Source organism: Taudactylus pleione, unplaced genomic scaffold (assembly GCF_031769625.1).
Source record: "Taudactylus pleione unplaced genomic scaffold, aTauple2 ptg000112l, whole genome shotgun sequence".
Taxonomy (NCBI): Eukaryota; Metazoa; Chordata; class Amphibia; order Anura; family Myobatrachidae; genus Taudactylus; species Taudactylus pleione.
The window spans coordinates 1,096,640-1,110,945 of record NW_028284514.1 but is presented as its reverse complement, the minus strand read 5'-3'; the positions used below and the strand labels follow the sequence as shown (position 1 = coordinate 1,110,945).

The 14,306-nt window shown below is 45.6% G+C and overlaps 1 protein-coding gene across 1 annotated transcript in view; it reads left to right on the top strand.

Moving 5' to 3' along the window:
- The window catches only part of LOC148525140 (integrin alpha-M-like), a 130,014-nt gene that overhangs the window by 75,353 nt on the left and 40,355 nt on the right, over positions 1 to 14,306 (top strand). Inside the window, exons 13-17 of the mRNA XM_088471174.1 lie at positions 960 to 1,123; positions 3,632 to 3,736; positions 4,174 to 4,247; positions 7,865 to 8,006; positions 8,277 to 8,372. Of these exons, the coding sequence (XP_088327300.1) occupies positions 960 to 1,123; positions 3,632 to 3,736; positions 4,174 to 4,247; positions 7,865 to 8,006; positions 8,277 to 8,372 (581 nt within the window). The remainder of the gene's footprint in view (positions 1 to 959; positions 1,124 to 3,631; positions 3,737 to 4,173; positions 4,248 to 7,864; positions 8,007 to 8,276; positions 8,373 to 14,306) is intronic.

Here is a 14,306-nt window from a genome sequence, read left to right as displayed (position 1 = left end):
TTCTTCTTCCAAACCATCCATCCTGGACTTCCTGTCCAAAAAGCCTGAGCAGGGTATAGAAAGAGGAGCTAGATGTCCCCGATTATATATTTTTTCATCTATAATAGATGATGTGGAGAGAGAAGAGCTTCAAATGTTGGAACAGGGGCTCCCACCTATTTGGCTTCCCTCCAGAAAGCAGAGCTCTGTTCCTCAGGAAGTCTCTATGACTGAGCAGATAGGTAGTCTCTGTCTGTTGTTAAACACCTTTCAGGAGATGGCAACCCAAAATAACAACAATTATAATAATGTGTCCACTGATAACCAGACTGATCCCTTAACAGCAACATACCCCATATGGCCAACTCATAACATGACACCCAGTTTGCAGCCTCCTCTTCCTTATGACAGTAATCCAGTCGCCATGGTTGATCAATCAGCCATGTGTGGTCCACCCAATTTTTGGCCTTCTACATTCTAACATCATTATAACTCACTAGACTTATAATCTTTGCTTTTGTTTATGTTTTTGAATAGAACAGTTTTAGAATTTAGGATGTCTACTCTATATAGGTTTGTAAATAAATATAGGTTTTAGTTGTTTATAAGCTGTTAGGATAACATTTCTGCTATGTTTAAGATAAAAGGACCAACTTTTTGTAACCCAATAAAAAAATAAGTTTTCATTCCAAATTCATGCAGCCTCTTGACAGACAGCAGCACAGCACACATGCGCACCTACGCCGATAACAGTGACAGCCAGGTGTGGCTAACACGCACATAAAAAAAATTGTAATGTGTGTGTGTGTGTAACAATCTCAGGGTCTATAATCAGAGATGGGGCTTCTCTATCTGTCATGTACTGAGCACTAAGCTGGTATGTGTGCAGTGTATGTAATGTGTGCATGACTGTATTATAGGTGGCTACAGAGAAATGTCATATTTACTCTCACGTCACTGACTGTCTCCTTCTATTATAGCTGGAACCTCCGCCCAAGTACAGTACACCCTCCTGCTGGATGCGGGGCGCACTGTTACCCGCGCTCTCTTCTCAGGTACCCCAATATCTAACCCGCGCACTGTGACCACATCTGTGCAGCTGACAGAGAACCAGCGCTGTACCGAACACAGGATTCGCCTCCCGGTGAGTATGGATTACATTGTAGCCTGGATATTATACCGTATAACAGTGTTTCCCAACTCCAGTCCTCATGGACCCCTAACAGTGCATGTTTTCCAGTTTTCCTTGCAGGTGCACATGTGTACTCATCACTGGCTGACACATTTTGAAAGATCCACAGGTGGTGCTAATTATCTCACTTGTTTTTCTAAGGAGATCTGTAAAACATGCCCTGTTAGGGGCCCTTGAGGAAAGGGGTTGGGAACATTGCCATATAAGACTAAAGGTGCGTATCCACTAATAGATGGAGAAACGAGAGCACGATTATGAGTGTGTAATCGTGCTGTTGTTTCTCTGTCTGTGATGTGCCTACACTGAAAGTTCAGTCGTTCAGTGTGGGCACATCCATTATTCCAGTACATGCTGAGCCTGACGTGACCACATGTACGGGCGATGATAGATGTCGGAAACGACCAGAGGGCACGGGCATCGCTGGTCGTTTCCGACATAAATGTGCCCGATGCATGCATGATTTGCACGAGATTGAACGATAACGACGTCGTTATCATTCAATCGCCTGCAAATCTCGCACAGTGGATGCGCACCTTTAAAATACTGCATGTAGGAAAAGGTTATTTCACTGTAAAATAAAACGGTTTGGCAATGACATGAGGAGATAGAGACCTGCGCTTGTCCATCTGTAGATGAGGAAAGCCTCTCCCCATAGTGTAACACGAAGGGTCCAGGGGGGCATAAGTTGCTGTGTAATTGGTAAATATAATTGTTGTCATTTTAATGGAGCCTGTTACTGTAAGAACAAATGCAATGTGGGCCGAGCAGGACACAATGCTGATGTAGGGGGGCCTATAGTCATTGCCTCAGATTGCTGATGTATTGGGGCCTATAGTCATTGCCTCAGATTGCTGATGTATGGGGGCCTATAGTCATTGCCTCAGATTGCTGATGTATGGGGGCCTATAGTCATTGCCTCAGATTGCTGATGTATGGGGGCCTATAGTCATTGCCTCAGATTGCTGATGAATGGGGGCCTATAGTCATTGCCTCAGATTGCTGATGAATGGGGGCCTATAGTCATTGCCTCAGATTGCTGATGAATGGGGGCCTATAGTCATTGCCTCAGATTGCTGATGAATGGGGGCCTATAGTCATTGCCTCAGATTGCTGATGTATGGGGGCCTATAGTGATTGCCTCAGATTGCTGATGTATGGGGGCCTATAGTCATTGCCTCAGATTGCTGATGTATAGGGGCCTATAGTCACTGCCTCAGATTGATGATGAATGGGGGCCTATAGTCATTGCCTCAGATTGCTGATGAATGGGGGCCTATAGTCACTGCCTCAGATTGCTGATGAATGGGGGCCTATAGTCATTGCCTCAGATTGCTGATGAATGGGGGCCTATAGTCATTGCCTCAGATTGCTGATGAATGGGGGCCTATAGTCATTGCCTCAGATTGCTGATGAATGGGGGCCTATAGTCATTGCCTCAGATTGCTGATGAATGGGGGCCTATAGTCATTGCCTCAGATTGCTGATGTATGGGGGCCTATAGTCATTGCCTCAGATTGCTGATGAATGGGGGCCTATAGTCATTGCCTCAGATTGCTGATGTATGGGGGCCTATAGTCATTGCCTCAGATTGCTGATGTATGGGGGCCTATAGTCATTGCCTCAGATTGCTGATGTATGGGGGCCTATAGTCATTGCCTCAGATTGCTGATGTATGGGGGCTATAGTCACTGCCTCAGATTGCTGATGTATGGGGGCCATTAGTCATTGCCTCAGATTGCTGATGTATGGGGGCCTATCACTAGCACAGGACCCAGAGGCTCACTTACGCCAGGCAAGTTGCTCTGCGTGGTGTATTAAGGGAAGAAGTAGGAGGACATACCTATATATTATTTAATGGAAAATGTATCATACCTTCTAAAGCAGGGTGGGCAATAAGTAGCCCTCCAGCTGTTTTTGAACTACACATCCCAGCATGCCTTGCAACAGTTTTAGCAAGGCCAATTAGCAAAACTATAGTTGCACATGCTGGGATGTGTAGTTCTACAAAAGCTGGGGGCCATTTATTGCCCAGGCCTATTGTAAAGAGTGGAGTTCAGTTTTGCTGCTGCCGGTGCTCTCCCGCCCTGTGCTGCTGCCGGTGCTCTCCCGCCCTGTGCTGCTGCCGGTGCTCTCCCGCCCTGTGCTGCTGCCGGTGCTCTCCCGCCCTGTGCTGCTGCCGGTGCTCTCCCGCCCTGTGCTGCTGCCGGTGCTCTCCCGCCCTGTGCTGCTGCCGGTGCTCTCCCGCCCTGTGCTGCTGCCGGTGCTCTCCCGCCCTGTGCTGCTGCCGGTGCTCTCCCGCCCTGTGCTGCTGCCGGTGCTCTCCCGCCCTGTGCTGCTGCCGATGCTCACTATCTGGTTAATGGTTTTCAAAAAGATTGGATAGAAATCGTCCTCTGTACTATTCACATAATGAGAATGTTCTCTGCTGGTAACCAACATATTTCTCTTTCCATATCTCAGGAGTGTGTGGATGATTCTCTCACGCCTCTACGTATCGCCCTCAATTACACCATGATGGGAACCCCGGTCCTAAGCGAGGACTCAAATGTCAACCAATCATTGGAGGTATGTATCGCTGAATTAGTGACAGAAACAGTGATACGTCAGTGTCTGTGCTCCAGGTCACGCGCTCAGTGACAGAGATCGGGATACATCAGGGTCTGTGCTCCAGGTCACGCACTCAGTGACAGAGATCGGGATACGTCAGTGTCTGTCCTCCAGGTCACACGCTCAGTGACAGTGACCAGGTTACGTCAGTGTCTGTCCTCCAGGTCACATGCTCAGTGACAGAGACCGGGTTACGTCAGTGTCTGTCCTCCAGGTCACACGCTAAGTGACAGTGACCGGGATACGTCAGTGTCTGTCCTCCAGGTCACACGCTCAGTCACAGAGACCGGGATACGTCAGTGTCTGTCCTCCAGGTCACACGCTCAGTGACAGTGACCAGGATATGTCAGTGTCTGTCCTCCAGGTCACGCACCCAATGATATTTGTCTCTGCAGATTTCATTTGAGAAGAATTGTGGAGAGGACGGTCTGTGTAAGGATGATCTCAGTGTGAATCTCACGTTCGCTGGGTAAGTAAGAGCTAAACTCTGTATATATCTCTCACCTATGGACATCTTTGTGGATATTGCTCTTCCATAGCTTTCCAGTTGCGCTTGCCCAGTGCAAAAAGCAGCTCTCCGCAGCGGGACCTCCTGCAGCCCATCAGAAAGCATTTGCACAATCCCTCTCTGGCAGGGCGGCCCCATTATTGGTATCTGAAGATGGCATTTGCCCACATTTTCCGGATGTTAAATACCATCTCCATACAAAGCTGTTATGGGGACGGCTGCTGCGTGGGCTGGAAGACAGAATGCCGGCAATCAGCACCATAACAGGGTCCTGTGTTTTCCACGGCCCATGACTGCATGTCGTCATGCCAAGGGAGCAGGGCAGCAGCACTGGAAATGACAGCAGCACCATGGGGGCATCCTCAGAGTACTCCGGGGGGCGGTTATGGCTGCAATGTGCATGTCTGCAGTTTTTGTGTATTTTAAGGGCAGATATGATTAATAAATATTTCCCTAAGAAACCCAAAATGTGAGAAATAGGAACCGTAGCATCACTGCACAAAGTATGAGAGGTTTATAAAGTGCAAAGAATTATCCTGCATTCATTTTCCTTCGGTGTATAACAGTTTGGTATGATGTAAGATAGGACGGGATGGTCTTCTGCTTTGAGTGTTAATGATAGAACCAGGATATCTGGAAAACCTGCTACTTTATTGCCACTTGACACAGAAATAAAGGAAAATGCAGGAGCGGACTCTAAGCACCAACAATCAGAACCATTATTACAATCTCTTCAATTTAACATGGGGTACAATTGAGGTTCTTAACACACGCTTGGCCACAAATGCAGCCCACCTACCATGTCACGATGACCTCACCAGGTGTGTCCCCAACTTTCCTAAGGTTTAAGTCCAGAACATGGGACCCCCCCAACCAAACTGCCCCAGAACACCACAAGTGAGTAATACGTAGCACTTAAAGTGTTAAGCTGCATACACACACAACGATTTTGTTACCAACGATTTTATGAACGATTTTCTGTCAGATTATCTGTCAGATTTTTTAAAGTGTAATGAACGATTTTTTTGAACTACAAACGATTTTTGCATATTTGAAAATCGTTCAGTTGACAAGTCTGACTGAACTACAAACTACAAACGTGAACACACATGAACGATAATCGTTCATTGTTTGACTCAGAAAGTTAACTATTTTTTCAAACAATTATCATTAAACGATATCGTTTAACAATAATAGTTAAAAAAATCGTTGAGTGTGTGTATGCAGCTTTAGTGTTACATCATTGAGAAGTAGCATCTTAGATGCTAAAAAGTGCTACATTAGTAAACAATAGCGATCTTAGGCCCTCATTCAGAGCCGCTCGTTAGCGGCAGTACGCTCGTTCCGAGCGATGTTTGCACATCTGCGCATGCGTACGCTTTTTAGTACGCATGCGCGAACCAGTCAGTGCGGCCGAAAATCGTTTGTACGCTATATAGCGAGTGCCTGCTATTTTGAGTGACAGAATGAGGCGTATGTGGGTGGTAACAGGGGAAGGTGCTTGAAAATGGGGAGTGGAGATCCGAACGCAGGCGTGCTTAAAGGTCAAAACGGGCGTTTTATGGGTGTGTATATTTAAAACAGCAGCGTCAATGACCACGTCACTGGGTTATTTTATAGCCAGAACTGCTCGCAAATTTGTGGTAGCAAACACCAACCACAAGAATAGCGAGCAGTTCATACGCTGGTCGATGTACTCGATTAATCTAATAAATAGCGGACATGACGTATGGTGCGAGCGGCCAGGGGGCGTTTTTAACAAATAAACGAGCGTATGTTTTGCTCGTTCTTTCAGGCTTAGAGGTGTGAACAGACTGCAATGTGCGTACGGATCATTTGAATAGCCACCCCTTGTTTTTAAACGAACGACCGCAAATAGCGAACGGCTCTGAATGAGGGCCTTAGTGCTTAGAGTATGCACCTGCACTTTCCTTTTTTGTGTTGAACTACTAGTCTCAGCAAGTAGCACCTTCTATTATGATTAAAATTTGTGTGTGGTGTCCAAGGCGCCCCCCCCCCCCATTTATCGCCACTCGGCCTCGCTATTTGGAAAATAAGTTTATAGGTAAATGTAGTTTATGTTCTATTTATCTGGAACAGATACCACAAAAACGTTGATTGTGAAAAACAACAAAAGTCCATACCTGCCTCCGTCACACTCGATGTTTGTAAAATAAAATCTGTTAGGCATTGAGTTACATCCTCTGCCACCAAATATTCTCAGACTCGGAATATGTTGGCCATGCTTAAAAAGACTCCAATTACGAAAGTTATAGGGCTTGAATCATCCATGGTGAGAAGAGATAGGGGGTCATTCAGACCCACTCGTGAGCGGCAGTACGCTTGCAAGTGGGTCGATGTTCCCCACTGCGCATTCGCACAACGGAGGGAGCTCCATCGTGCGCATGTGCGAGACCCGGCGAGCGAAGGACTTTCCTTCGCTCGGAGTGTCTCACCAAAGGGGGCGTGCTGTCGATGGTGACTGACAGCACGCCCCCTTTGGTGGGCGTGCCGGGGGCGTGCCTGCCAGACGGAGGCATTCCCAAGGGAACGCCTACCGTCTGAAGCCGGCCCCACTGATAGAGCCAAAATCACTCCTGGCCTTGCGGTTGAGAAACCCAACCATAGGCTTTCACTCGCAGTTCCGATGGTCGCGATGGTGACCCACAGCTATATGAGCGTCAAGGAGGACGCTCCATTTTAATGGAGGTGGGCCCTGATTCAGAGCGAGCGCTCTGGTCAGAGCGTCCGGCTCTGAATCAGGGCCATAGTCTTTTCATGGGTTCATTTCATCTTTGTTTGCAGCTAATTGGATATCCCCCCCTTTCTGCCCATCCAGCACATACATTGGGGCACCAGAAAGTACATATAAAGTTGCCCCAAGCTTATGTCCTACTTGCATAGTTTCTCCAGATGCATGGAGGAGGCCTCATGGCGACCTGTGAGCCAGAGCCCACCCCCTGACTGCATCTCACGCCTACAACTGTATATAGCTAGTGCCTGAAAATCATATCTTACTTTGTATGTGGAGAAATATGGGCCCCCCAGAGACATTTAGCTAATCCCAGGGGTGTAGTTAGAGAGGAGGGGGTCCGTGTCCACTCACCATCTGGGGCCCCCTCCTCGCTCTACGGCAGTCGCGGCGTACTGACAGTTTTAGTAGACTCCGGGCACTAGTCTGTGCCCAGTCTACTGCGCATGCGCAGAACGCCGGGAAAGTGGCCGCTGCGGCCATCTTCCAGGCGTTCTGTGTAGCACCTCTCCATTCGATGTGGGACTTTGGAGAGGTAAGTATTAGGAAGTAGGGGTGCGGGGTGTGCAGTGTGGGCCCCCCTACATCCAGTGGCCCATATGCCCGCACACCCTGCTCTTATTATAGGTATGCCCCTGGCTAGACCCCTGTAACAGTCCTAAGCATAGACAATATGGCGGGTTTGCTGATAAGTAATGTTGGTGCTATATCTGGGATGATGGTATTTCTGCCCTCACCAATCCCTAAATTACCTCTAATGTGTTTTCCACACAGTTTTTGACAGTCTCTTTTATCTCCCTGACAGTCTCTTCTGTCTCCCTGACAGTCTCACACAGCTGGTGGTTGGGACGTCTCTGGATGTCAATGTAACAGTCTATGTGAAGAATGATGGGGAAGATTCATACAACACCCGTGTCCTTATCCCTTTCCCCCCTGGTCTGTCTTATCGGAGGGTGTCCCTTGTTCAGGTACCGGGCAGCTGTCTAGTTGGGGTACTCTCATTGGATTAGAGGAGTCAAAGGGGTCTATTTACTAAGAAGTGTTAGGAGACAAAGGGAATACAGTTAAGATACCAGCCAATCAGCTCTCAACTGCCATGTCACAGGCTGTGTTTGAAAAATGACAGTTGGGAGCTGATTGGCTGGTACCTTATCACTGTCTTATCACTTTTCACTCTGAATCCTAACACTGCTTAGTAAATAGATCCCTAAATCTTGGTTTATGTGTCTGTCTCGCAGAGTAACAAGCAAGTGACCATTTTATGTTCAACTCTGGAGAATCAGAGAGTTGTGATCTGCAGAGTGAACACCCCGCTACTGAGACCCAACACTACGGTAAGGAGAGACCACCTGATTGATTTAGATTTCTCTTCTGTTCATTCACTTTGCATTTTGTTAATTCATAAATATAAACTATTAACAATTCTATTTTTGAAAGCATTCTTACTGTGCAGCATTTGTTCCTCACCTGCCAAAAACTTTTGCACAGTAATGTGTGTTATCATAGTTACATACATACATACATACATACATACATACATACATACATACATAGAGATGAGCAGTCCGTAAACCTGCACTTAGGCATGTCTCAGTTCCCAATTACAAGTCCAGGTATCAGATCATTTTTGTGCATGTTTTGTCAGCTTTTCAGACTCGCAAATTTACAAAAGGCAAACGTGCAAATAAAAAAATACAACAAAATACACCATCGAGCCAACCCGTACGTACTTTCCATAGGAAACAATATCATTTGCAAAATTAACAAGAAACGTGTTTTTAAACTCACACATAAAATTTGCAAACTGGCACCAAAATACACTTTTCAAGTAGACTACTGTACCCCCTGGTGTGTTTCAACTTGCAATTAGTGGGAACACAATGGTGATGCCTAATAAATGGGCTAACATTAGCTGCATTGATTTGCGTGGGGCAAAGATGGCAGAATATACTAGTACTGCTGTACACTGCTCATGGCTGGGGCATCAGAGGCTCTACCACCAGGCTGGAAGGACCCAGGAGCAAGAAACCGAGCAGGCTCTTTGGGTAATGCAGGCACCATAAATACTGCACAGGCTGCAGATTTTTTTAGGAGACTTGCGAACATGAACGCATTGGCCGATGGTGAGGTCATATAGATGTTCCGGCTGAACGGTAACATATTCCATCTGTATGGCAAAGTCAAACTGGACCTAGACCCTGACACTGCACGTTACCACTCTGTCTCAGACATGCACAAGCTTCTGGCTGTTTTGCACTTTTTGGCTAATGGTAATTTTTAGTCTGTGACCGGTAGAGTTCTTGAGATATCCCAGTCAACGTTCTCATGGAACCTAACTCAGGTAACTGACAGGACAAACGGAAAAAAACACAATCAAGACAGAAAAATGAAACAAACCGATAAACAACAAGACAACAAATGAGCACAAAACAACTTCCACACAGCAAACAACAATCGAATCCACTAGCCAAAAACTCTCCTACACCACTAAACACTCTCCTCACTGCCCCTCTGCAAACTCCAACCAACAAAACCCTCAAAGGTTCCTTGAGCATTGTGTACTTGGCTTGTGACTGCTGCAACCAATCAGAACACATTTCATGCATGCTCATGTGCAATTTAAAAACACAGTTCCATGCTCGTGCATATTTATCATCGCTCCGTGTTGTGTATTGTAGACAATGCAATGTTGTGTCTCGCACATGTAAAAGCAAACTCGAATCTTGGCGAGTTTGTGATTTTGGTCTGGGAAAACTTGTGCCAATCTACCTACTCATTAATTCTCTACCAAACTCTATTCTTAGTACATTTACCCCTAAGAGTCCAACAGAGTCCTTCTTTAGTATATTCCAGTATGTATTAATCAGGTTTCAGATTTTTTGGTGGTCATCATTAAAATGTGATATAATACTATAACCATAATTACTATCAGTGTGTGGGTGGCATTCTTTCCCTGCAAGCGTCATGTCCTATGCCATCACCCTCTGATTTTATATAATATATGGTGGATTGTATCCTTTTCCATTTTTTTGTTGACATTTTGGTAATAAGGAATTAGATTGGTCCATTTTAGAGGTTCAGTTCCTTTTTATATGAAGGAGTTGGCTTCTGGAATGACCATATATCTCATTCTATCTATGACCACTTCCAGCATCACAGAATGTTTTGTGATTTTGATTTATCATCTGGCAGTATGTGTAATATTAGGGTTAAAACTCTTGGTATTCAAATAACTAAATACTGTCAACAACTCTCTTAGATCATCCATCCAAATAAAAACATCATCAATATATTGTCACCCATTTTTATAAAGAAAAAAAAAGTTTAGTTTTATTTAAAACCTATAAGTTGGTGTTTCAAGCAGACTCTGTGTCACTCTATAATGATTGCTGATAAAATACTGAATACATATACAGTAGTATGGGAAATTTAAACCACGATATCACACAAATACATTTTATTATTTTTACCTCAAACAGTACAAGTATGTAATATCACATATTAGTAATGGAATCCGTTGCACACTATACAAATTTCTAACTGAAGATATATTGAAAATGTAGAAGTGGGCAGAGTAACAGGGTAATGATCAGGCCAATAAGATAACATGAAGGAAATAATTCTCAGTTGTCACCCTTACATTGGACCAAAGCCTTAGGGACAATTAGCCAGAACCCTGGCAATATTAATATACAGTTGATGACAGTGCAGTAGTAATGGCACTGGTGCTTTATCAAGGTGGGTCACTGTCCCAGTGCACCGTCACTTCAATTCCTGAGGGTCATGGGCGCAACCATGTTGGCTCTGATCAGGTGAGCACTAGTATCCAGTCTCTACCCGTCTCCTGCACTCACATGACTGCCTCCGCCTATCACTGACAAGAGTGCTCTATTTAACTCTGCACCTGCCACTAGCACATACTGTAGTTGGGAACAATGTGTGCTTCTTTACCTCCCAGTGATCTCTTACTAGTGAGTAGGTACTACCGCTGATCTACCGCCTGAACCTGCACTGCTGATTATTGGATTCCTATACATACAAAGAAAAAGACTCTTTGTTGGGGGACTCTTCATTTAAGTAAGCTGTCAGCTGTCACCTCAGAGTCTGCTCCATCCGTTCTTGTGCTGTATCCTGCTTCCAGCCTGCACCTTAACAGCTCATGTACAAGCACTGGTCCCAGTCTGGTCCAAGCCTACAGTCCCTCTCCGAATGGCTGCTTTCTCCATTCCCATTTCATTTCAAGACTGGGGTTCCACTTCGGCTCAGTGGCTGTTATCTCTGGTCTTATTCCGGTTCAAGTCACCAGTCCTAATCCAGTTCTACATCTTCTACCTCTGGTCCCAATCCGGTTCAAGTATGGTCCAAGCCTGTGACTTAACCTTGTTTCCAGCCTGCATAGTAGTCTGAATTCTCCTGAGCATCATATAGATGTTCCTAGTACTTCCAAGTGCCAAGTCTTTGGCCTACATCACAGGTTCTCAAAGTCAGTTCTCAGGATCCCACACAGTGCATGTTTTCCAGGTCTCCTCAGAAAAACAAGTGAAATGATTAGCTCCACCAGTGAATCTTTTAGAATGTGTCAGTGAGTAATGAATACACCTGTGCATCTGCTGGGTGACATGGAAAATGTGATCTGTGTGAGGTCCTGAGGACCGTGTTTGAAAACCACTGGCCTAAAGTACATTGATCGTGACAACAAGCAAGTCCCCGAAGTACAATTCTCCTGATCAATGTGGGTTCAAGTGGACTATACTTTCCCTGTACTTCAGATTACCTTTCTGCTGTGCAATTACATTGCTTACTCTCAGCAGAACAGCTCTCGACCTACTCTGAGTTGCTCTACTCACCATACCATCGGTATCTCTATCGATGGTGATTGTTGCCCTGAGGGCCCTCTCTTGATTGTTGAGGTTCCTGTGTTCACTCTGGTTGCTGGGGACTGAGGACCTCATTCAGAGTCGGTCGTTGTGGCCGCACGGTCGTACGCCACCGATGTTTGCTAAACTGCGCATGCGTAAAGTTTGCAATGCGTGTGCGCAAACTAGCTGCTACGATCAGAAATTTCTCTCTCCTTGAACACAGCCAGGTCGGTAGTTTGAGTGACAGAATGAGGCGTTTGTGGGTGGTAACAGGGGAAGGTGCTTGAAAACGGGGCGGTGGAGATCCGAACGCAGGCGTGCCTAATGCGAACGGCGTTTTATGGAAGTGCATAATTAACAAAGTAGTGTCATGGCACACGTGACATGGGTGGTTTGTACACTGACCTGATCGTAGTGCTTAAGAAAGGGTATGGTCAACCTTATGCTCTACAACCAGTTCCCATGGTTCCCGATTAATCATTATATGCCCGGAGATGACGTGTAATGGGTACGAGAAGGGGGCGTATTTTTTGTCTAACGGCCGCATCCTATCCTTGGTCAGCCAGCTAACGATCCGATCTTAAGGACGCAACTTGCGAGTGCATCATTTGCATATCCGGCCCCTTTTCGCTTACGACCGTGCGGACGCAGCGACCGACTCTGAATGAGGTCCTGAGTCTGGATTCCTCTTTTGAGGGTCTAGGCTCAAGTGACCGAATCTGTCAGGAGATTCCCGGTGGGCTACTGACGACCTGTATTACCCGCTACTCTGTTCCCTGAGTTCTATAAAACTGGTTCCAGCTCCTTATCTCTAAATTCAGGGTAAGGGGATGAATTCCATAGAAGTGGTTCCAGGGACAGATGAGGAACATTCCAGATGTCACTGACCTCTCTGAAGGCATCAGGCATTTACCGCATGGGTCTCGCCCATGAGTAGACTTCAGATTCAGCCCCCCCCTCCTATTCTGCTACAACTCATCAGGCCGCTGGTCCTGACTTAGATCTCAAACATAACAAATGTCATACGCAGTCTAATTGAGTATATTCTCATAAATGTTTTATATAAAGTTATTTTAAAAGAACTCCAAGTCACCAGGTAGCGGTGTAGCAGTAAGTGTATATACTATAATATATTAAATCGTTCTGCATCAAATATTACTCTGGTCCGATACGTACAGTATATATCACCCTCTTCAGCCTAATTTATTACAATTGCTCACAAGTTGTTTCTAATTTGTCCTTTCATGTTATTCAGTCTATTAGAAGTCTGTAAAGAATGTAAATCTTGTAATAATAAGCGATATGACATGTACAGTAATATGTGATATACAGTATTTATATTACCCATGATATATCTCACCCTGATCATAAACCATTTTTCATCACTTTGCTGATGAGGGTCTCAGAGACTCCACCTCCCCAACTCCACCATCCACTTATACTAAAGACACTGCACCGTCTAATGCCCCAATCCTTGTCACACGTACTGTATTCAATGTATCTTCTCCCCTCAGATGTCACTAACGCCCCAATCCTTGTCACACGTACTGTATTCAATGTATCTTCTCCCCTCAGATGTCACTAACGCCCCAATCCTTGTCACACGTACTGTATACAATGTATCTTCTCCCCTCACAGATGTCACTAACGCCCCAATCCTTGTCACACGTACTGTATTCAATGTATCTTCTCCCCTCACAGATGTCACTAACGCCCCAATCCTTGTCACACGTACTGTATACAATGTATCTTCTCCCCTCACAGATGTCACTAACGCCCCAATCCTTGTCACACGTACTGTATACAATGTATCTTCTCCCCTCACAGATGTCACTAACGCCCCAATCCTTGTCACACGTACTGTATACAATGTATCTTCTCCCCTCACAGATGTCACTAACGCCCCAATCCTTGTCACACGTACTGTATACAATGTATCTTCTCCCCTCACAGATGTCACTAACGCCCCAATCCTTGTCACACGTACTGTATACAATGTATCTTCTCCCCTCACAGATGTCACTAACGCCCCAATCCTTGTCACACGTACTGTATACAATGTATCTTCTCCCCTCACAGATGTCACTAACGCCCCAATCCTTGTCACACGTACTGTATACAATGTATCTTCTCCCCTCACAGATGTCACTAACGCCCCAATCCTTCTAACACGTACTGTATACAATGTATCTTCTCCCCTCACAGATGTCACGAACGCCCCAATCCCTGTCACACGTACTGTATACAATGTATCTTCTCCCCTCACAGATGTCACTAACGGCCCAATCCTTGTCACACGTACTGTATACAATGTATCTTCTCCCCTCACACGTACTGTATACAATGTATCTTCTCCCCTCACAGATGTCACGAACGCCCCAATCCCTGTCACACGTACTGTATACAATG